General features: G+C 38.2%; 1 protein-coding gene across 1 annotated transcript; it reads right to left on the bottom strand.

Annotated features, from left to right (window-relative positions):
- Positions 1-12,269: 12,269 nt before the first annotated feature.
- On the bottom strand, positions 12,270-19,600 carry LOC123239603 (carbonyl reductase [NADPH] 1-like). Its single transcript, XM_044666875.1, has 3 exons — positions 19,194-19,600; positions 17,674-17,781; positions 12,270-12,966 (listed from the first exon to the last, which is right to left on the bottom strand). The coding sequence occupies exons 1-3, from the start codon at positions 19,480-19,482 to the stop codon at positions 12,530-12,532; spliced, it is 834 nt and encodes a 277-aa protein (XP_044522810.1). The 5' UTR covers positions 19,483-19,600; the 3' UTR covers positions 12,270-12,529.
- Between the last annotated feature and the right edge of the window lie 2,865 nt (positions 19,601-22,465).

The following is a 22,465-nucleotide window of genomic DNA, read 5'->3' as shown; positions in this document are numbered from 1 at the left end:
GGCTCATAGCACCTATTGCTATGTAGTTCTATTCAGGTCTAGGATCTCCCTTCTCCTTCACCCACCCACCACATTAAAGCCCTTCTTTCTTCTACCTCAGGCCACATCTTCAGCTGTTCCAAAGTATTCCTAATTCTTAGCCAACATTTCTTGTTGCTTAATATGCCAAGCTCAAGAAATAGTTACTTGTGTCCTTTGACTTGAGGGCAACAATAGTTGTTCTTCTCAAAATAAATGCCAACTTGTGATATGTATCCCCAAGTTAAAAAAACAAACGAAAAACAAAATAACAACAACACAAAGGACCTATTTCCATACAAAACCAGAGGAAGGCTTCCTATAAAAAAATAATCTTACTGAAATTATTTTAAAATCAATCTCAAAGAGAATGCGGTGCAGTGACAGTCCAGGTATTTGGTGGACATATCAAGGTTGGGTGGATAATACCAAATGATCCCAGAAAATAGTGGGAAGAATTTGAACTTGCTTCTGTCTCTGTGGAATGAAACTCCTGTTTCTTGCTTCTCCCTGAGTGGGGACATTCTTTTTTTTTTTTTTTAACCCTTCCCTTCTTAGTATCTCAGACAGAAAAGTGGCAAAGGCTAGGCAATTGGGGTTAAGTGACTTGCTCAGGGTCAAAAAGCTAGGAAGTATCTGAGGTCAAATTTGAACCCAGGACTTCCCATCTCCAGGCCTGGTCCTCTCTCCACTGTGATAACCAGCTGCCTAGACATTCTTAACATGAGATTTTTTTCTCTGTTCTTTAGCAGTACATAGACTACAAACACAGAGGGGTCTGCAATTTCAATTCATGGCAGGTCCTAGCTGTCATCAACATTCAATGGTCAGCTCCTCTTCTGCACACAGTTCAGAGTGGTGGTAACACAACAGCAAAGTATTCATATGCTACTTTATAGAAGGGCAAACTGAAGTAATAATAATTTCCAGGAGTGACTACTGAATTGATTCCAGGTCACCTATCTAGGACCCAGTAGGAAGGTCTAGAGAAGCAGCTTTATGAAGGTGATAATAAGGTGCCAAGAACAAGAATTCCTTACGTGTGTCCTCTGACAATTTTAAAATGTTCTAAGCTCATGGGTTCTGGATTTCTACCTTTTTGGTAATACATTTAAGTATAGACTCCTTTTGTATGCTACTGCAAATTAAACTATTTCTTTAATCAGTGGTTCCTTACTTAAAAAAAAAAAGTCAGTGTCCTCTGACTACAGAATAATAATAGTTGCCTATCCCAAAATAATGTTATTTTTTTTTAAACCCTTGTACTTCGGTGTATTGTCTCATAGGTGGCAGAGTGGTAAGGGTGGGCAATGGGGGTCAAGTGACTTGCCCAGGGTCACACAGCTGGGAAGTGGCTGAGGCCGGGTTTGAACCTAGGACCTCCTGTCTCTAGGCCTGACTCTCACTCCACTGAGCTACCCAGCTGCCCCGAAAATGATGTTATTTTAACACATATTGCTCACCAAAACCCAAAAGATCTATTCTCCAAACAACAATCACAGTGAGTCCCCATGCAAAAATAAGAACAAAACAAACCCACTTAAATTATTTTGGAGTTTTGTTTTTTCCCATTGAGAGAGGCAGCATCCACTTAACTGAGCACAGGTTAAATGTTTTTTAATACAATAAAAACTGTAGATAACTTAATTAAGCTGTTTTATATTCATATATCAATAAATATATTCATTGTTTATTAATATTTTATGTATATAACTTCATGTAATCATCTTAGATGTCCAATATTATAATAAGTTGTATTCATAGTAGAATTGATGATATAAAATAATCCTAATTATTAATTGAATAATTGTGTTTGATTCTCAGTTATGAGAATCAATAATCATATTGTGAGTAAAAATCACAAAGAAGATCCTCTGAAATGTCTTGGAATGATACTCTTGCCAAGGGGAAGTTGGCCCATGCTCAGCATCCTGGAAGGTGACAGCTCAGTTGGCTTTGAAGCTACCGGAGTTGACCGAGATGACTATGGTGACTATATATGTAATTGATCATTACTTCGTAAAATATATTTTCTTAAAAAGAGAGACCTCCTCTGGTCAACCCCCTCTGAGAAGAGGTATTCAGAAAATCACTCCCCTTTTAAGGTGGATGGGTCTGGGTAATTTGATTCTATTTATACTTGTGATGCATATGCACTGGGTATTTGGCAGAGTTGGGACTGGCCTGAACACTGACATTTTGTAATTTACAACTTTCTACAATAAATGTCAGTATGGCTCAAAGAATTACTTTCCAGCATTTCTTTTTTCATTTTTAAAAAATGAAATATAGTGTAAGTGATATGGAAGGAAAAGGCCCACAAAAAATTGACAAAGTTAGATTATTTTTTTATGACTCCTGAGTGTAGCTTAGCCCTGAAAAAGCTACCAACTTGTTCCTATTTATGTAGTGCCTCATTGGACCATGTGACTCACGGAATCCTGTTTAGGCTGAGAATTAGTTGCTAAGGTTCAGAGGAAATTAAGGGATGCACACAAGATCCCAAAGGAAGAAAGAGACCTGGGATTCAAACCCAGCTTCTGTCCACCTTCCACTATGCTGAGTTTCATTTGCCCGTTTATCTTTGAGTTACACCTCCTCCTAATCTAGCCCACACACATTTATATAGATTTAACACAAACTTTTCAAGGAGTGTGTTTTCTTGAGCAATCTGCCAATGATACATTAGTAAGAGTCAAATGATCCCAAAATTTACAAAGGATCTTGGGAATTATAAAAGAAGTCTTGCATTCCCATAAAAGGAAGCTTTGAAATACAAGTAGTATTAGATGCAATATGGTATTAGAAAGAAGGCAATTACTTATGTGGCACTTTCCCAGTGTAAGAAAGCTTCATATGTTACCTATTTCTCTGATGAAGCAGATTCTCCATGTAAAATTTGATCATAAATAATTAAAACCGGAGTATTTAATGATTTCTTTCCACTTTTTAAAAAACCTTTTATTTAATTAAAATCTGAATTTTGCTTGTTTTTCCAAAAACATTGAAAATATAAAGTCATTAAGAATCGTTCATTTAATTAATAGACAACTCAAAGAAAACACCTTTTAGGAATTGGACGTGACAATTAATAAAGCTAATAAGAAAGCATGGCTGAGTAGTGGATTATACTGAGAAATATCTGAGTGGTACAGTAGAAAAAACAGGCATTGGAGTCAGAAGATTTGGATCTAAATCTTGATTTTGATATTTACCACCTGTGTGATCTAAGGCAATTTGCTTAACTTTCCTAGGGCCCAGTGTTCTCATGTATAAAATGAAAGAGTTTAGACTACATGCCTCTGAGGCTCCTTCCATGTCCAGATTGCATGGTTCCATGAAGATTAAGGGATCACTGACACATTCAACAATAAATGAAAGTACCATTTTTAAGGTATGTATGTGTTGCATATGTGCATATGTTGGATTGGGATGGGAGTGAGGGTATTGAGATGGGTCAGGACATTTCTGATTAATTGATTTCTATTTTGTTAATGTTCTGAATGAAGTACATATACATCAACACCCTTATTGACTCTCTTAAGTGTAAGGAAGTTCGGAGTGCTTACCCATTTATGCAAACTTCCTCCTTATCTAATCACATTCCTTTAACAACTGGGAATGGCATACCCTTTAAGGATCTACTACCTAAAAGTTTATATGAGATGACTAGATTTTATAATAAACAATATAAAAAAAATAAAATACAAACTAACTTCTTCACTAGCTAAGAGACCTACCCAGCAGAGACACTGCCAAATGAGGAGCTGTATGAAAATGCCAAATACTAAGAATGAGACTATAGAGAGCTAAATTTTAGCAGGAGTAAGTTTAAGAAAATTGGAAGTTGTCTCCAAAAGTGCTCAGCTTAAGCTTTGACTTAAGGAACCCTGGAGTTTGTTCTGGAATGCAGTGAGCTGAGAAGGAATGAGTTAGAGGGTACAATTGCCTCTTCTTTTCCTGAGCTGGGAAGGAAGGAGCTGCTTCTTGAGGCTTGTCTATCTCAACCTGTTTTGTGGAAGAAGGGAAACCTTCAACATCTTTGGGTTTCCTGTTCAACTGGAGAACAATTTGAAGAAGATTGAATTATCCCTTCTGTGTATAACAACTGACCTGAAGGTTTTACCTTGAGATCCTGTTGGTTGTCTAAGAGGTTTCCTCAGGGTCAAACCCAATTGGGGTGGACTCAGCCACCTTGGATCCACTCTTAGCAGATTTTGAAGACAACTTCTAGGAGAAATAACTGAACCAAAGTCAGCTTTTGGGGGACATCTAGCTAGAAGCAGGGAGCTGGTAGTGTAGCTTGGGAGAACAGAAGAATTCATCGTGAGATAAATTTATGTAGTGGTATTTATGTTTAGAAATTAGAGTTAGGGAAATTTTTTGCTTAATCCTCATATCCTAACCTTGATCTATAATAAAGAGAGATACTATTTCACTATAACATAGTCTCCAAGACTTTGTGTGCTCTGGCCCAGTGAATGAAGGCTCACTCTGCCTTCCCTTCATGAAAGGGAACTGGGATACTGTGTAGACAGCAGAGTATCCAAACTAATTCCCTACCTCAAATATCATCAACTATCCACATTATTTTTTCACAAAAGAAGAAAAAGGACATTTGAGCCCTACAGCATATAAAGTGTATGTTGCATTGACCAAGTGTTTTCAGTACAGTGTGCCCATCATTGCACTGGAACTAAGTCAAATGTACAAGAAATCAAGCCATTCCCCAATTGATAGATGGTCAAAGGACATGAATAGGCAGTTTTCAGATGAAGAAATAAAAACTATCAATAATCACATGAAAAAGTGTTCTAAATTACTCCTGACTACAGAAATGCAAATCAAAACAACTCTGAGGTACCACCTCACACCTAGCAGATTGGACAATATGACAGTAAAGGAAAATAATAAATGTTAGAGGGGATGTGGCACAATTGGAACACTAATACACTGCTGGTGGAGTTGTGAATTGATCCAACCATTCTCGAAGGCAATTTGGAATTATGGCTAAAGGACTTTGAAAGAATGCATGCCCTTTGATCCAGCAATACCACTACTAGGTTTACACCCCAAAGAGATAATAAAAAAGGGTTGTACAAAAATATTCATAACTGCATGGGTGGAGCCAAGATGGTAGTGTAGTAGCAGGAACCCTCTGAATCTCCTTCCAACCAATCATTACAAAACATTTCAAAAGGACAGAAATCAAAACCAGATGAATAAAGGGGCTCTCTCACTGGACACAGTATGAAAGGTAGGCAGTGATAAGAGATTCCCACTCTATAAGAGGATGAAACTGCATGAGGAAAAGTACAGGCTGACCACCCCTTCCTACACATACCATGCCTGGATTCAAAGCCAGGGCCAGGGCAATCTCCAAAATTTTGGGGGCTGGCTGAAAGCATGACACACTCACCCCTGATGTCTGTGCTGGGTCTTGGCAGTGAGCCTCAAGACCTAACAGCATGGAGCTTGGTCCTTGCAGTGGAGATAGCAGCTTGGGCAGCCATAGCAGAGGCAGCAGGGGGAGAAGATAGCCTCATGGCAAAACATATAGTGTTCTACACCACAGACCCACCCTTGAAAATACAAGCCACCCTGCAGTAGCAGCAGTAACAGGCAACAGCAACAACAGCTGCTGCTGCTGCTGCTGAGGAAGATAGCCTCAGGGCAAAAGACTTTGAACCATGCTACACAAAAACAACACAGATCTACCTGCTCTCACTCAGGCCTCAGACAGGGAAGGGAAGATAGTACCAAGACAAAGCCCTGTGAGACAGAAGCTAAGAAATCAATGACCACTGTAATAGGGGGTAATGTGGCTGATAACAGGGGAGCTGGTGGTATTAGTGAGTCACCTGGGCTGAGAAGCCTATAATTACTGTAGCTAGTGATTTGAGACTGCCAAGGATGTGTAGCCTGAGCTGTGATGCCCAGTCAGTCTCCCTGCTATCTGTAGGCTCCTTTAACATGGAGAGTGAGGAGCCCCTCCCTGCTGGAGTGAAAGCAGAACTCAACAGGAAGTGAAGCTCACACACTTCCTGAACAAAATGTATGCTTGCCCAGTACTTCCCTTGTAGTCAAGTGGTTGCTATTCTTCCCTCTCCTCAGCCCCTTAGCCCCGGATGATGTTATAAATAACTACAGAAGCTCACAGTTTCAGGCTAAGGGTTTATTTAAATGCAGAAGGGAAAACTGAGAAAACAGGGTTTAGGGTCTGGAAAATCTGTGGCTAAGGGGGACTGGCCAGTGTTGGCAATGGACCTAGAAAGTAAGATCAGGCTGAGGGAACCAGCCCCTTAGACAGAGATAATTTTCACTGCCCTGATGTTATGTGATCCACCAGCTAGACAGATGAAGTTGATGAATTGGTTCAGGGGTGTCCCTGTTGCTAGGCTGACCTAATCTAATTTCCTGCCCATGTTCTTCCTCCCTCAATCCCTCCTGGGTCCCAAGGGGGAAATCAAGGGGTATCTGGATATCTGGGTGAGGTCAAGGAAATTAGAACCCCGAGGTTGGTTCAGCAGGGATATTTAGAGTCCCAGCTCAAACTGTCAGGTCTTGGGACTGGCACCTGCTGGGCCAAAGTTCCATTCTCCTAACTGCCAGGATTGCCATGGGTAATTTGCAAATGCAAGATATCTTGCATAAATCCTGCATTATACCACCAACATGCAGGAATCCCAATCATACAGAATCAAAAGGAGTAAACAATAGCAAATAAAAGCTCTTGCCTCTGGAAAATTTCTGTGGTGAAAAAGAGCAAAATACAGAAGCAACAGAAGAGAGTGAGAAACAAGCACACAGGCAAACTCCTCCCAAAATGGAAATTGGTCACAAGCTCTGGAGGAACTCAAAAAGGAGTTCAAGAATCAAGTAAGAAAGATAGAAGAAAAATGGAAAGAAAAGTGGGAAAAAGAAATGAAAGTAATACAAAAAGAAAATAACAGCTTAAAAGACAAAATTACCCAAATGAAAAAAGAGGCACAGAAATCAAATGAAGTAATAAGCAAATTGGAGACCAGAATTGACCCTCTGGAAGCTATCAAAAGCAGTATAGACCAAACAGAAAAGGAAAATTAAAGATCATAGCTGAAAAGTAGTCTATATTTTTATCTTTTTATTTTCTTAATTAAGTAATTAATTAAGAATATTTTTCCATGGTTACATGATTCATGATTTTTCCTAATCTTCTTTCCTCCCCCTCCCAGAGATGACAAGCAATTCTACTGGGTTATACATGTATCTTTGTTCAAAAACTATTTCCATATTATTAATATTTGCAACAGAATGATCGTTTAAAGCCAAAATCCCAAATATGTTTTTCTTCTACATTTCTACTCCCACATTTCTTTCTCTGGATGTGAATAGCATTCTTTCTCCTACATCCCTCAGGACTGTCCTGGATCATTGTATTACTGCTAGCAGAAAAGTCCATTACATTCAATTGTGCCATAGTGTATCTGTCTCTGTGTATATGGTTCTCCTGGTTTTGCTCCTTTCACTCTGCATCAATTCCTGGAGGTCTTTCCAGTTCACATGGAATTCCTCCAGTTCCTCATTCCTTTCAGCACAATAGTATTCTATCACCATCAGATATTACAATTTGTTCAGACATTCCCCAATCAATGGACACCTCCTCATTTTCCAATTTTTTGCCACTCTAAAAAGCAAGGCTATGAATATTTTTGTACAAATCTTTTTCCTTATTATCTCTTTGGGGTACAAACCCAGTAGTGGTATGACTGAATCAAAGGGCAGATAGTCATTTAAAGCCCTTTGAGCATAGTTCCAAATTGCCCTCCAGAATGGTTGGACCAGTTTACAACTCTACCAGCAATTTATTAGTGTCATAATTTTGCCATATCCCCTCCAACATTTATCTCTTTCCTTTGATGTCATATTGGCCAATCTGCTAGGTGTGAGGTGGTACCTTAGAGTTGTTTTGATTTGCATTTCTCTAATTATGAAAGATTTAGAACACTCTTTCCTGTGATTATTGATAGTGTTGATTTCTTTATCTGAAAATTGCCTATTCATGTCCCTTGACCATTTGTCAATTGGAGAATGGCGTGTGAAAATCAGTCTTTAAAGACCTGGGCAAATGGAAGGTAATGATCTCATGAGACAGCAAGAAGTAATAAAGCAAAAATATTCATAACCACCCTCTTTGTGGTGGCAAAAAAAATTTGTGAAATGAGGGAATGTCCCTCGATTGGAGAATGGCTGAACAAATTGTAGTATGTTATGGTGGTGGAATACTATTGTGCTGAAAGGAATGATGAACTGGAGGATTTCTATGTGATCTGGAAGAACCTCCATGAACTGATGCTGAGTGAAATGAGCAGAACCAAGAGAACATTGTACACAGAAACTGAAACATTGTGGAACAATTTAATGCAATGTACTTAACTACTAGCAGCAATGCAGTGATCCATGACAATCCTGAGGGACTTATGAGAATGAATGCTATCAAGAGAAAGATCTGTGGAAGTAGAACACAGAAGAAAAACATATGATTGGTCATTTGTTTATTGGCTATATGATTTGGGGTTTTGGTTTCAAAAGAAAATTTGCAAAAATGAATAATATGCAAATAGGCATCAAGTGATAACATTTGTACAACCCAGTGAAAGTACTTGTTGGCTCCAGGGGCAGGGGGGAGGGTGATGGGAAAAGAGGAGGGAAAGAAAATGTATCATGTAAACATGGGAAAATATTTTTTAAAATTAAAATAAAAAAATATATACATAGTAGGAAAAAGCATTAGATTTAATGGGCAGCTGGGTAGCTCAGTACATTAAGAACCAGGCCTAGAGATGGGAGATCCTCCGGTCAAATCTGGCCTCAGAAACTTCCTTGTTGTGTGACCTTGGACAAGTCATTTAACCTCTATTGCCTAGCCCTTACTGCTCTTCTGTTTGGTTCATACACAGTATCGATTCTAAGACAGAAGGTAAGTGTTATATACATATGTGTGTGTGTATGTGTGTGTGTTCATGTGGGTTTGTGTATAGACACATATATTAAGAAGAACATTAGATTTGTAATCATGAAGAGTTCTGGCTTTTCTAATTACATTGTCACTAACTGGGTAAATCACTTAACATCTCAGAGAGACAGGATCTACTTTACTTTCTGGTTGCTGTACAGTCCTTTTATTCATATCCAACTTTTCATGTCTACATTAGGAGATTTTTTCTTTCTTCTCCAGCTCATTTTACAAATGAGGAAACTGAGGCAAACAGGGTTAAGTGTCTCTCCCAAGGTCACATAGCTAGTAAGTGTCTGAGGCCAGATTTGAACTCAAGAAGATAAGCCTTCCTGATACTAGACCCAGCACTCTATCTACTGTACCACATAGTTGTAGTCCTCCCCTTATTAGGACCAAATAAAATAAAAAATATAAAATGGTATAGAAAAAAAAGGAATCAGGCTTATAGGCTTTATAAAAATGTTATCTAGCATTAATATAGTATCTTCAAATTTTTAATGTGCTTTACAAACATCTTATTTAATCCTCACATCAGTCCTGCAAGGTAGGTGCTGTGATTATCCCCAGTTTACAGATCAGCAAACGATTAGAGAAAATGAATGATTTGCATCTAGTGAGTGTCTGAAGCAAGATTTGACCTCAGGTCCTCCCACCTGCAGGTCTATTACTCTATCCTTTGGGCTCTCTTTGTACCTTGCAAATTGCTCAGGATGTCTTTTAATAGAGCTCCTATAGTATGGGGGTCCAAATAAAGAGCAGCAGAGCCACACGGTGCTTTATTTCTACCCAGTAGAGAAGAACAGATGCCAACAGGGAATTTGCATTCAGTCCTCATTGTCCATAGTGGAAGGGGGCACACAGTAGAGCAGCTTCTAGACATGGAACCTGCAACTCTGGTCAGACAGGAGGCATTTAAGGTTCAGAATTTTTGTCATTTTAGACTCAGAATTGACTGGTACCAACAGGCTATTGCTACTGCCCTGTCATCCATAGGGGAATATAGTTAGCACTACTGAAATGAACTCTGTTACCCCATGAGGAGTGAGGAATGAAGGGGAAGAACATAGTGAACTTGACTCTAACTGCATCTAACAAGAGGTGGAGTGTTTGGAGGTAGAGAATACCCAGTTCTTTGGAACATGCATGAATCCTGGGGTGCTGGGACCCCTCTAGTCAAGTGGCCGGCCCAGAACATCTCTTTTGTATATAGTTCTTTTTTTTTTCTTATATATAGTTCTATTCCTATTGTAGGGATTATTTTCTCAGGCTGCTTCTGTGCCAGCAGCTGGACAGCGTTTTCCCTCAGTGGGAGGGTCAGTAGGCAGACACTGCAAGAATTCTTAACAGACAACAGGTCAAGATCATTTTTTCCTTGATGATATATAACTCAGTATCTTCCTGAACTATATACAAGAAAAAAAAGAACTATATGCAAGAGAGATGTTCTGGGCCACTTGACTAGAGGGGTCCCAGCACCCCAGTATCTTCCAGTAATATAAACTATGCTGAACTGACTGCAGATAATATCTATAATCTTGAGTTGATTGGGAATTAATTACAGGCAAGAATTGGTAATTAGCCTATGAAATCCCTCACAGCCAGGGAATCAATCCCAACTGTCGGGCTTGACAGTGAGAATCTTCTTGAAGATGATGGACTAGCCCAATAAACAGATTTCATATAATAGGTAACTAATTTAACCAATTGATACAAGGATATCTTGATGGATTAGAGAGAGAGGAAAAGTAAGGATAAAGGTTTTAAGGTTAAACTAAAACTTAAAAAAACCAATTGATAGTCAAGCAGTTCCCCTTGGGAAAAAGTTTCAGACAGAATTCTGCCACTCTGGCTGGTTTTGCAGCCTTGGCCTAGTTCAGCTGCTGGATGTCAAAGCTGGCTAAGCTTGGTTGATAATAAATGATGTTTCTTCTGAGATGAATTTGTTGATGATATTGTTGATGATTTTTGTTGATGATGATGATAAACTATTCTCCCGATTGCAGGATATGACAGTAGCTGGACCCTAATGTAGAGCAGCTAACACAAGCCTTTGGTGAAGCTTCTGGGTTCAAATGGAAAGCTTTTCCCTTTTCACCCTTTCCACCCTTTCTACCCACCTAACTCACAACTGAGTCAGTTTGCTTGGGGGTGACCTCCTATTTATAGGGGTGCTCCAAAGGTCTTTCCACTGTCTCATGCCTGCTCTGGGATTCTAAAATTTGAACCCCCATCTTGCTACAGTTTGCACAAGATGGCTACTTGCAAAACTATTTATACTATCTGGGAGTCTCCCTTCTCTATGCTCCCTCACCACCCCACCCCACCAGACTCAAGCCCTTCTTTCTTCTCTCTCTACCTATTGAGCTGTTCCAAGGCATTCCTGATCCTCAGCAAACATTTCCTGTTGCTTAAGATGCCAAGCTCAAGAAATCAAAACCTGTGTACTTTGACTTCAAGTCAATAATAGGTATTCATCTCAAAATAAATACTCACTTGCCATGTGAACCCCCCAAGCAAAACCCCCAAAGGACTTCTTCCCCATACAAAACCAGAGGAAGGTGTCCTGTAAAAAATGATCCCACTGAAATTATTTTGGAGTCAATGAACTCAGAAAGGATGAGGTGCAGTGTCAAGTCAGGTATTTGGTGGACATATCAGGGTTGGGTGGGTAGTACCAAAATATCCAGAAAATAATAGGAAGAATTTGGAGGATCAGGGGAGAATAGCAGCAGGGAGTAGGTTAAGTGGACTTCCTTCTGACTCTGTAGAATCCAACTCCTATTTCTTGCCTCTCCTTGAATGAGGATTAGAAAAACAAAACAAAACAAAACAAAACAAACCCTTTGCCTTCTTAGTATAAATTCTAAGACAGAAGAGTGGTAAGGGCTAGGCAATTGGAGTTAAATGACTTGCCCAGGGTCACACAGCTAGGAAGTGTGTGAGGCCAGATTTAAATACAGGGTTTCCCATCTTCAGGCCTAGTTCTCTTTCCACAGTGCTAACTAGCTGACCCAAATGGATATATTCTTAACATAAAGATTTTTCCCTGATCTTGGGCAACCTCAGTCTATGTCATGGAGGGGGTCTACAATTTTAACTCATGGCCAGTCTTGACTTTCTTGAACATTCCTCAGAGCATTCAGTGGTTAGCTGCTCTTCTTCATACTCAATATGTGTTGCCTATGTCTGTGATGAAGCAGATTCTGCACATGAAATTCATCACAAATAACTAAAACTTCAGAGTATTTAATGATTTCTTTCAAGTTTTTTGAAAACATTTTATTCCATTTTAAAAATCTGAATTTTTCATGTTTTTCCCAACCACATTACAGATATTTAGTCATTACAAAATCTTTCACGTAATCAGTAGGCAACCCAAAGGGAACACCTTTTAGGAATTGGCTGCGACAATAAAAACGTATTATTATTTTTATTTCTTTCTAAATACGCTTTTAAATCAACTCTAAGATACTTAACATTCTAATATTACTAGAATGGATTCACAAATGAAGTTTACCATTTTTCAACCTTTTTCTCCATGACAAACTGGCCATGAGGTTCCGTAGCATTTGGGGGTAAAAGAGCCAAATAAACTGGGGTTTCAGCTCCTTCTTCTGGACTCTTGGTAGCCTTGGGGCCCGCCATGTCAGTTCTCACCCATCCTGGGCAGCAGGCATTCAGAAGAATCTTATCACCTTTCCTTTGCTCATTCAGCTGCCTGGCATGGATTCTGGACAACACAGTGACTCCAATCTTGGTCACTCCATAAGCACTGTTGGGCCAACCTTCCTTCTGATGCACTCCTTTCTTTGTATCTTCCACAAACTTTGTCATGAGCCCCACCAGCTCTTCCTCTGTGATGGTGTCACTGCGAAACTTCTGCTGTAGTTCTGGGCTGCAGTCTTTAAGGGAACGTAAGCTCATCATGCTAGAGATATTCACCACTCTGCCTACGATAAAACAGATGGATACATACCTTGTCATAGTGTTCTTGAAAACTTTTCTTTAAAGAATTCAAAGTTTATAGATATATCCTCATTAATTGTCATGACACTGAGATGCATGTACATATTTGGGTATTATGGGGAATTAGGGCATGTTCACATATCTAAAATTATTTTGCAAAACCATAATAAATGAAATAAATGAAAAATATAGAAAGTGTTTCTATGCACCAAGGCACAATGCTGTCTGTATATATAAACATACATGGCAATGTTGTATGGAAGAATCAAACCTGTCTATCAATATTTAATCAATGTTTAATTAAATACATCTGATACAATGAGAGAAAATTTTCAGTCAAACTGATTATGAAATCAATCCATATAGCTCATAGATATTAGCCATAGCAGATATCTTTGCAAATATCTTAGTGTTAAGAGGCAGAAATGACTTTTTAAAAATCCTTACCTTGTCTTTGGTTCCAAGGCAGAAGAGTGGTAAGGACTAAGCAATTGGAGTTAAGTGACTTGCCCATGGTCACACAGCTAGGAAAAATATGAGGTCAAATTTGAACCAGGATCTCCATCTCTGGGCCTGACTTTCAATCCACCGAACCACCTAGCTGCCCTCCAGAAATTACTTTTGATTGATAGCTGCCACAAAGCTTAAAAAAAAATAGGTGAAACTAAGTATAGATGAAAGAAGGTAATTCCAGAGATTCTGTATTTTGGCCTATAAAAATATTTACTGATATTTGAGGGCTCCCCATGAGTGAATCTGTTAGACCTCCAAGCTGGTTCCAACTTTCCTAATTCCCTTCCTATTGATTTTGGCTGAGATTCTCTACAGGGAGAACAACATAACCTCTGAACCAAAATGTCCAAATTTGTTCAGGAATCTGAATAATAAGCTCTTGGATAACTGGTAGATAGTATCTTTTCTTTTCTAGGAAGAAAAAACATTTAATTTCTAAAAAAAATGCTCTAACAAACAAGAAACACAAAAGATAAGAAGGCATAAAGGGATTGCAGTCTACATTGATGGAAGACCTACCCACATGGATGAGATCACCCATCTACTGAAGTAAAGCTTTATTAAAGATCTGAATGTTGCCTCAAATGGATCAAATGGATCTCTGATCCAGCTGAATCCAAAGTTCCCTCCACCAAACACGCTACCCATCCCCTGCATTAGACAGGTCTCTCGGAGTAGGTGTGGTAAAATTAAAATCTGTAGATCATCTAAAAACTATGGTATTTAGTACTCTGTCCCCTTTATCCAATCTGCCACCATCACTGCAAAACTGGAAGGGAGTCATCCAGGACTACAGACCATTTTTTAATTATACTTTTTTTGTATAAGTTGTGTGGCAGAAAAAACACACAACACATTTATCACCATTTGAATAGTGTATAGCTGATGAGTCTCATTACAGTTAATTTAATTGGTTGTTTGGAAACAGAGTCAGTCTGGTGCTAGAGCCATACTCTAAACCAGTAGTTCCCAAACTTTTTTGGCCTACTGCCCCCTTTCCAGAAAAAAATATTACTTAGCGCCCCCTGGAAGTTATGAAACTATGTATTGAACTCAGAATAGAATGTAATAAAAAAAAATATGGCCATCACCGTTCCCCTGGATCGCTGCAGTACCCACCAGGGGGCAGTAGTGCCCACTTTGGGAATCATTGCTCTAAACTTTCAACAAGATACAATCCTCCTGTGCTTACAATTTTCTGGCATATAGCCTGAAGAACCCAGGGCCAATTCCACAGAGTGAGAAGGCATCACAGATGGACACCATGGAAGATTCATGAGTTATATGTTAAAAAAATATATTTTGTTATGAACCTAGAGTCATTAATTATGAGCATTTCCATATTTAAAGGTCATAAAATGATGATTACTTAATCATGTACTTTGTATAACAGGTTTTTTTCTTAAAGCATAAATCAAATTGAATATGCTAAACAATAGTCCCTCTGTTTTCTTTGACCAATACAGAAGTTTATTTTGCTTGCTTCTTTTTTTCCCTATAAATTAAATTCTTTTTTGGTTGTGATTTTTGTTTCTATCTTTTTCTTTTTTTCTCTCACTATCTCTACCCCTCCACAATACTCCCCTCCCCAAATAAAGGCCTTCCTTTTAAACAAATAAATATGGTCAAACAAAACCAATTTGTTATCTCATTCTCCATCCATCATCCTTGCCCTCTGCCAAAGAGGTAAGAATTCATTATTGCATCGATCATAATACTTTTCATCATTTTTTCATTTATGGTTTTTAAAAGAGTTTTTCCTAATCTTATCTAGTTTAGTTTTGTTAATACCAAATCATTTTAAACAGTTATTTCAATATCAATAAGCTTTTAGTAGGAAACATTCATTGAGTGTTTAACAAAAGTGCATAGATTAGATAAATCATACAAATACTTATTTCTGGCACCTGGGAAGAACCCTAGAGTGTGTTAATTTATATGAAAGATGGTAAGAATCAATGTGACATTTTTATGGGGCTTTTAATATAGGTAAGGAAAAGGGGGCTGAAAGGTAAAGTAAATTTCCCTCAGAGGTCCTTATTAATTCCAAAATAACTGGATTGGAAGTCAGATTATATGTGTGTTTTGGTCTCTATGGATTTGTCCCTAAGTTAGTGAATGACCTTGATCAGGGTCCTTGAATTTTTTATAATTCTATGCAATATTTTATTCTAAAGGAATATTCTTAGACAGAAAGATTCCTTATCTGAAAAATGAGGAGGGTTACACTTAACCATATCTGAAGTTCCTTCTGGGTCCAATATTCAGTAATTTCTGTGGCCTTTTAAAACAGAAACTTTCAAAACTATATCATTGCTATTATTTTATATACAGCACCAACTCTGGGATATTTTTTCAATACACATGAGCAAGTTCCCCAAAAGAGGCACATAAACAAGATGCTTCTTGTATTCAGACCCTCAGGTGAAAGAATACAGAGTAAGGAAGTAAAGTGATAAGAACATATAAGACCTGAATGTTAGTCACAGTTCTAAAACTAATTTTTCTGGAAACTGGGGTAAATGATTTTCAATATTATTTTTATGACTATGTTATAGCCATAAATCTAATATGCAATATATGTATATATATAAATGTATATGAAAAACCACCTAAAGAGGTTTAGGAATATGGTTAGGAAATCACTTTATAGAGAAAAGAGGATTCTTCCCTTGTGGAGATTGGAATCTATAAAGAAAAGAAAAAAAAAAACAAGGAAAAAATCTCCTTTTCTCTCCAGTCTTTGTTCACACTATCTGCTCTACCTATAATGTAGTGTATAATTTTCCTTCATTGCTGATTATCTGAGACCAGGCTCAAATTCATCCTTCACCCTTTGATCACTGTCCCAGCTGACTACTGTCTCTGCTCAAAGTTCCTATATTACTTGTACATAGTACTTAATAACACTCAAATATTATTTTGTATTGTTATATTTTATACTTTTCTGTATCCTCCTCCTCATACCTAGCAGAGGTATTTAAAGAAAAGAAAATCTGTTGAAGGAATCACCCTGTCCATGGTGGGTTAGTGGGTCACTTATAGTGTTACAAAGAGGAAAAATAAGAAAAGGAAATCAGTTTCATTTTTGTTACAATTATCCTTAGATGGCCACACTTTGAGATAGACTGAGAACAAACAATATACAAAGGTATTTTTGAAAAAATAATAAACAATTAGGAGTTTTAATACTCTTCTTAAAGATAATATAGTCTGACATGTACCCTAGTTTTTGAGAAAGCAGATTTCAAGGGGTTCAGAGGAAAGAAAGGCAGGATTCCATGGATTAAAGTGTTCTAAGAAAAGTCAGCCTAGAACACACAAAATACTCAAAAATAAACTTCTGAAGACACAATAAAGACCCTCAGATAGAGGTCTGAAATTTAAAATACATAGAAAACTTTGTCAAATTTGTAAGCATAAGAGCCATTCCCCCAGCTGATAGATGGGCAAAAGATATGAACAGACATTTTTCAGATGAATAAATCAAAGCCATATATAGCTACATGAAAAAATGCTCTAAATAACTACTGATTAGAGAAATAAATACTAAAATAATTCAGAGAGATCAACTCACACCCATGAGAATAAATAAAATGACAAAAGGAGAAAATGACAAGTGTTGAAGCAGATGTGGAAACATGGGAACACTAATACACTGTTGGTAGAGCTGTGAATTTATCCAATCATCTTGGAAATCAATTTCTTTCTTTCAGAGGAAGAAAGCTTCTTCTACTGGTATGGAGGTGTGCCAAGCTGGATTTTCCAAAGAATTTAAAAATTAAATTTGTCTGCTTTCAAAATAAATGATTTTTTAGATTTCTATGGGGAAAAAAAGAACTGGAATTCTCTATCTTTTGTTGAGGGAAAAGTTGATATACAGGTGCTTTTATTCTCCTCCCTCTTTTTTTTTTGCTTAGTCATAACTTATATAACTACTGTAATAGAATCAAATATTTGCCAATCTCCCTGAATTAAAAGGGAGGAGATTATCAAAGAAAGTTAGGAGTGGTACTAAGAGATTATGGGAACTGGGCTAATAAAGTAAGACATTGTTTTCAGAATTGGAGTCAGAAACCCAGATCTTTTATTACTACTTAATGTTTGTTTGGAAATTCTAGATGTTTCCTTCTTGGATAAACAATGTTACAGTTTTGTATTCCATATAATGAATTTACCTTGAGGTTTTACTAAAGGCAGTAATTCTGCAGAAACAGCTTTGGTGCCAAAAAAGTTGGTTTTCATGGTCACTTCAGCTTGAATAGGAAAAGGTGTGGTATCAGCAGCTAAAAAAAAGGGGTAAGAAAGAGAAGAAAATGAAGAATAAGTTAAAACAGTAATCACACTGAATTTTACTCTTTCTAAAGCAAGAAATTCACATAATTTAAAAAAGAGAAAACATTTCTATAGCTCTTACTATGTTCCAGATACTTTACAAATATTATTTCATTTGCTCTAGGTGCCTTTATTACACCCATATTACAATTGAGGAAAAAGAGATTAAATGACTTGTCCAAAGTAAAACATGTAGAAAGTGCCTGAAGCTATAACTGTAGTCAGGTCTTCCTGACTCTAGACCCAGCTTACATTCACTGATACTTAAGAGTTAAAAAAAAATGTAAAAATTCACTAAAGAACTCAGACTAGTAGAAACATGTCATAACTGAGTTTGAGAGTTTTCACTGAGGATTAAACTTCTCAGAGAAAGCATTTGCAAATGCAATTCCTGATGACACAGACAAGACACAATAGTAGAGGTACTGTAACACTACCTAGCCAAGATTTTGACACCTTGTGAAATTCAGAAGGCGGCAATTTGCACCAAGATGCTTTGTAAGGTTCCATTATTCAACAACTATAATAAATATTTCCTGAAGCAAGAAAATACCGGCAAACAATGGACACAAAATGAGCTATCCCAGCTCTCGGGGTGCTTACACACACTACTAGAAGGCTACCACATTTACATCAGTAAGTCAACATGAGATACAAGCAAAATGGTAGAATTTTGTCTCCTTTTGGAAAAAAATGATTTTTCAGATTTATATGGGGGAAAAAAGAACTGCATTCTCTATCTTTTGTTGAGGGAGGAGTCGATATACAGGTATTTTTATTCTCCTCCCTCTTTTTTTTTTTTTTTTTTGCTTAGTCATAACTTATATAACTACTGTAATAGAATCAAACATTTCCCAATCTTCCTGAATTAAAAAGGAGGATAATTTCCAGAGTGGGCCTGCAGCTAAATGATATGGCTGGATAAAGGGCTTACTGGATAAAGGACTGGGTCTGGAGTCAGGATAGACTTGAGTTCAAATTCTGCCTCAGACACTCACTAGCTGGTTTGACCCTGGGCAAGTCACTTAACAAGTATGCCTTAATGCACTAAAAACGGAAATGCAAACCACTCCAGTGTCTTGGCCAAGAAGACCCCAGGGACCGAGTCGGACAAGACTGAAAAACAACAGAATGAACTAACACACTGTAGCTGTTGCCAGGGCCCCGGACCCTAAGGTCCCTTACCCCAAAGAACTTTATGATCTCTCCACCTCACCCTCTACTCATCCCCTTTTCTCCCGGAGTGAGGAGTTCAGAATTTTCCACTCAGCACAATCAGTTTTAGCGACTTTCATTTACACACACACACACACACACACACACACACACACACACACACAGTCTCCATTCCCACGTCTCGTACCTTTGAAGGCCATTCCCGCATTGTTGACCAGCACATCCACACCCCCGTAGCGCTCCTGGAGAAAATCCCGCAGCGTCCGAATGCTCTGTGGGTCATCGACGTCCAGTTGGTGGAAAATCGGCTTCAGTCCCTCCTCCTGCAGCTTCTTCACAGCCTCCTGGCCCCGGGTCGGGTCCCGGGACGTGAGAATCACATCGCCCGAGAATTTCTTGCACAGATCGCGCACGATGGCGAAGCCGATGCCCTTGTTGCTCCCCGTCACCACGGCTACTCGGCTGCTGGAAGACATGACTTAGCTGCGGGAGAGGGAAGGAGCTTGGAGGCACTGACCCGGGGAGGGAACTGGTCTGAGGATGCTGCGGGGTGGTGCTGCCAGAGAAAGTGTGCAACAAGCTGAGCTGGAAGTTGAGATCCCTGGTTACAAAGGGCGCGCGCAGGCGCAGCTCCTCCTCCCTCGGACTAAAGGAGGGTGAATGTGTCACCCCGATTCTCCTTTCCACTTCCCCATCCGTTTCTATCGCTCGCCTCCTAGAGCTGCCAAAACAGTGTAAGAGAAACTAAGAGGACGAGTACTTTGACTTTGAATATATCCACCCATCCCCATCCAGAGTGCTTGATGAGTGCTTGCAGGCCTGTTGTTCAAGTTTGGGGCAAAGATCAGTCCGAGAGTCCTTTGAAGGCAAACCCCTGGGCAAGGGTAAATGTAGTTTCATAAAACTCGGTTGTCACCTTTTAAAAGTCGTGGTTTGGTTTTAAGTGCTTTGTTTTTTTGTGTTTTGCTTTCCTTCTCCAGGAATTTAGGGTCGTAGAAGTCCCTAGTTTAACTCTCTCAGAGGTGAGCGATAAAGTAGTCAGTAGATGTCATGTTGGAATGCTACCTTTTAGGAAGATTCCTTAAAACTCAGCAAATATAAAACAATGTCATCTTTAGGAATTTAAATAAGTCACTAGAAATCTACTACATTCACTGTCATTGGGTTTATATTGCTTTCAATTAATGGGATAACTAAATTTTGGGGATAATCTAAAGCAATGGAATATTCTAACTATATACTTAAATCTAATTCAATTCATCTAGAATAAAGATCCAGTAGCCAGTAGAGAGCTCCCATTCATGTCAGAGGAATCCCTATAGGAGGAATCCTTAAAATTTTGCAAGAATAATGCAATAAAATCCCTATGATATTTAGTATTTGCTCTGTAATATAAATGCTTTCAATAATGTATAGTGTAGAGAAATTTACCTTCCATTTAATAATTTAATAAACCAATAAAATGATAAACTTAGTCAAATCAGTTTATTTCCATTTGTTTGATATTGGTCTCCTTTAATATACAGTTCTATTTCAGTTTAAGGCATTGAAAATTTTCAAATAGAAATATACATAAATCCAATAGAATTCTTTTACCAACATTGGCCCAATTACAGTTGCGGAACACCAGTACATGTTAGATTGTGTTCTATAAGAGGACTCCTAAAAATTGTGCAGAAAAACTTTAGGAGCCAAGATACATAACAATCTGGCACATTATTTAAGTACAATATTACCAAAAGACCTAACCAAGTGAGATGAAAGTTACTGCAATTTGGTTGGCATAATTCTTTATCTTCATATATATATATATATGTATATATATATATCTTTACCTATATCTTTAACTATGTAATGCAATCAAATATTAAACCCAAGAATTAAAATGCAAAAATCTAAGTCAGTTTTTCTAGGACATTGAATCCATAGACAGTGGAGAATTCCAGGTAATTTTATTTATTTATTTATTTGATTTTTCAGGAACTATTTTTGTTCTTTGTCCTTTGTTTTCTTTTTTAAAATTTTATTTGTTTCTTTTAAAATACTTTTCCATGTTTACATGATTCATTCTTTCCCTCTCTTCTTCCCTCCCTACTCTTAGAGCTGACAAGCAATTCCACTGGGTTGTATAAATGTTGTCACTTGATATCTATTTCCATATTATCCATTTTTGCTAAAGAGCAATTTTTTAAGGCCTAAATCACAAATCACATACCTATATATACATGTGATAAGTGATATCATATGTTTTGCTTTAGCATATTTAGTCCCATTGTTCTTCTTCTCACCAGGTTATTTTCTTTTTTAATTTTTTTAAACCCTTAACTTCTGTGTTTTGGCTCATAGGAGGAAGAGTGGTAAGGGTGGGCAATGGGGGTCAAGTGACCTGCTCAGGGTCACACAGCTGGGCAGTGTCTGAGGCCAGATGTGAACATAGGACCTCATGTCTCTAGGCCTGACTCTCAATCCACTGAGCTACCCAGCTGCCCCCTCACCAGGTTATTTTAGATAGTGGTCACATTCCCAAATACCCAGTTCGTTGGATCATGTGTGAATTCTGCGGTGCTGGGACCCCTCTAGTCAAGTGTTTTTGCTGGCCCAGAACATCTCTCTTGTATATAGTTCTATTCCTATCTGGGACTCTCCCTTCTCTCTGCTCCTTCACCCCCCCCCCCCACCAGACTCAAGCCCTTCTTTCTTCTCTCCCCATCTATTGAGCTGTTCCAAGGTATTCCTGATCCTCAGCAAACATTTTCTGTTGCTTAAGATGCCAAGCTCAAGAAATGTCTGTATCCTTTGACTTCAAGTCAATAATTGTGGAAAGCCAATAAGAGAAACAGAGTCTCAGATTTTTATCCTCTTTTGTGATCCTTGTGATTTCTTTTTGAAAAGTATAGTGGCCTTATTGAAAAGCTTTAAGCTCTTAGCAAACCAACAGTCAGGAGGTTAACATTCTCCCCTGTGGTCAGGAATGCAGCTGCTGGTTCTGAGAGTGGTTTTAGACATTCAAGGCCAAAGAATTCAGGGACTTCCCCACCCAGCAAAATATTCGCAGACTTAACTAATGTTGAGGTAGCTACAATCCAACCTTGTATTCTTATCTACATCTTGAAGCTTCTAAGGCTTTTGTTTCGTCTATGTTAAAAATACAGCTCTGTGTAATTGTGGGAAACTTTCCTTGTGCTTTTGGGTGAAAGGGAGTTTGAATTTTCATATATAATAAACTTGTGACTCAATAGCACTTTGGAGAAGCAGCTATGAGTTAACAGTCAAGATCATCTCCTGTGTCCCATTACTTCCTTATCAACTAAGCTGTCCTTATAAAATTATCTGGAGATGATAAAAAGTTCTCGAGGAAATAATAGCTGTTCATCTCAAAATAAATACTAACTTGCCATGTGAACCCCCAAGCAAAACCCCCTAAAGGACCTCTTGCCCATACAAAATCAGAGAAAGGCT

Source organism: Gracilinanus agilis, chromosome 3 (genome assembly GCF_016433145.1).
Source record: "Gracilinanus agilis isolate LMUSP501 chromosome 3, AgileGrace, whole genome shotgun sequence".
Classification (NCBI taxonomy): Eukaryota; Metazoa; Chordata; class Mammalia; order Didelphimorphia; family Didelphidae; genus Gracilinanus; species Gracilinanus agilis.
The sequence above is the reverse complement of the archived record's forward strand: the minus strand, read 5'-3'. Positions and strand labels throughout refer to the sequence as shown.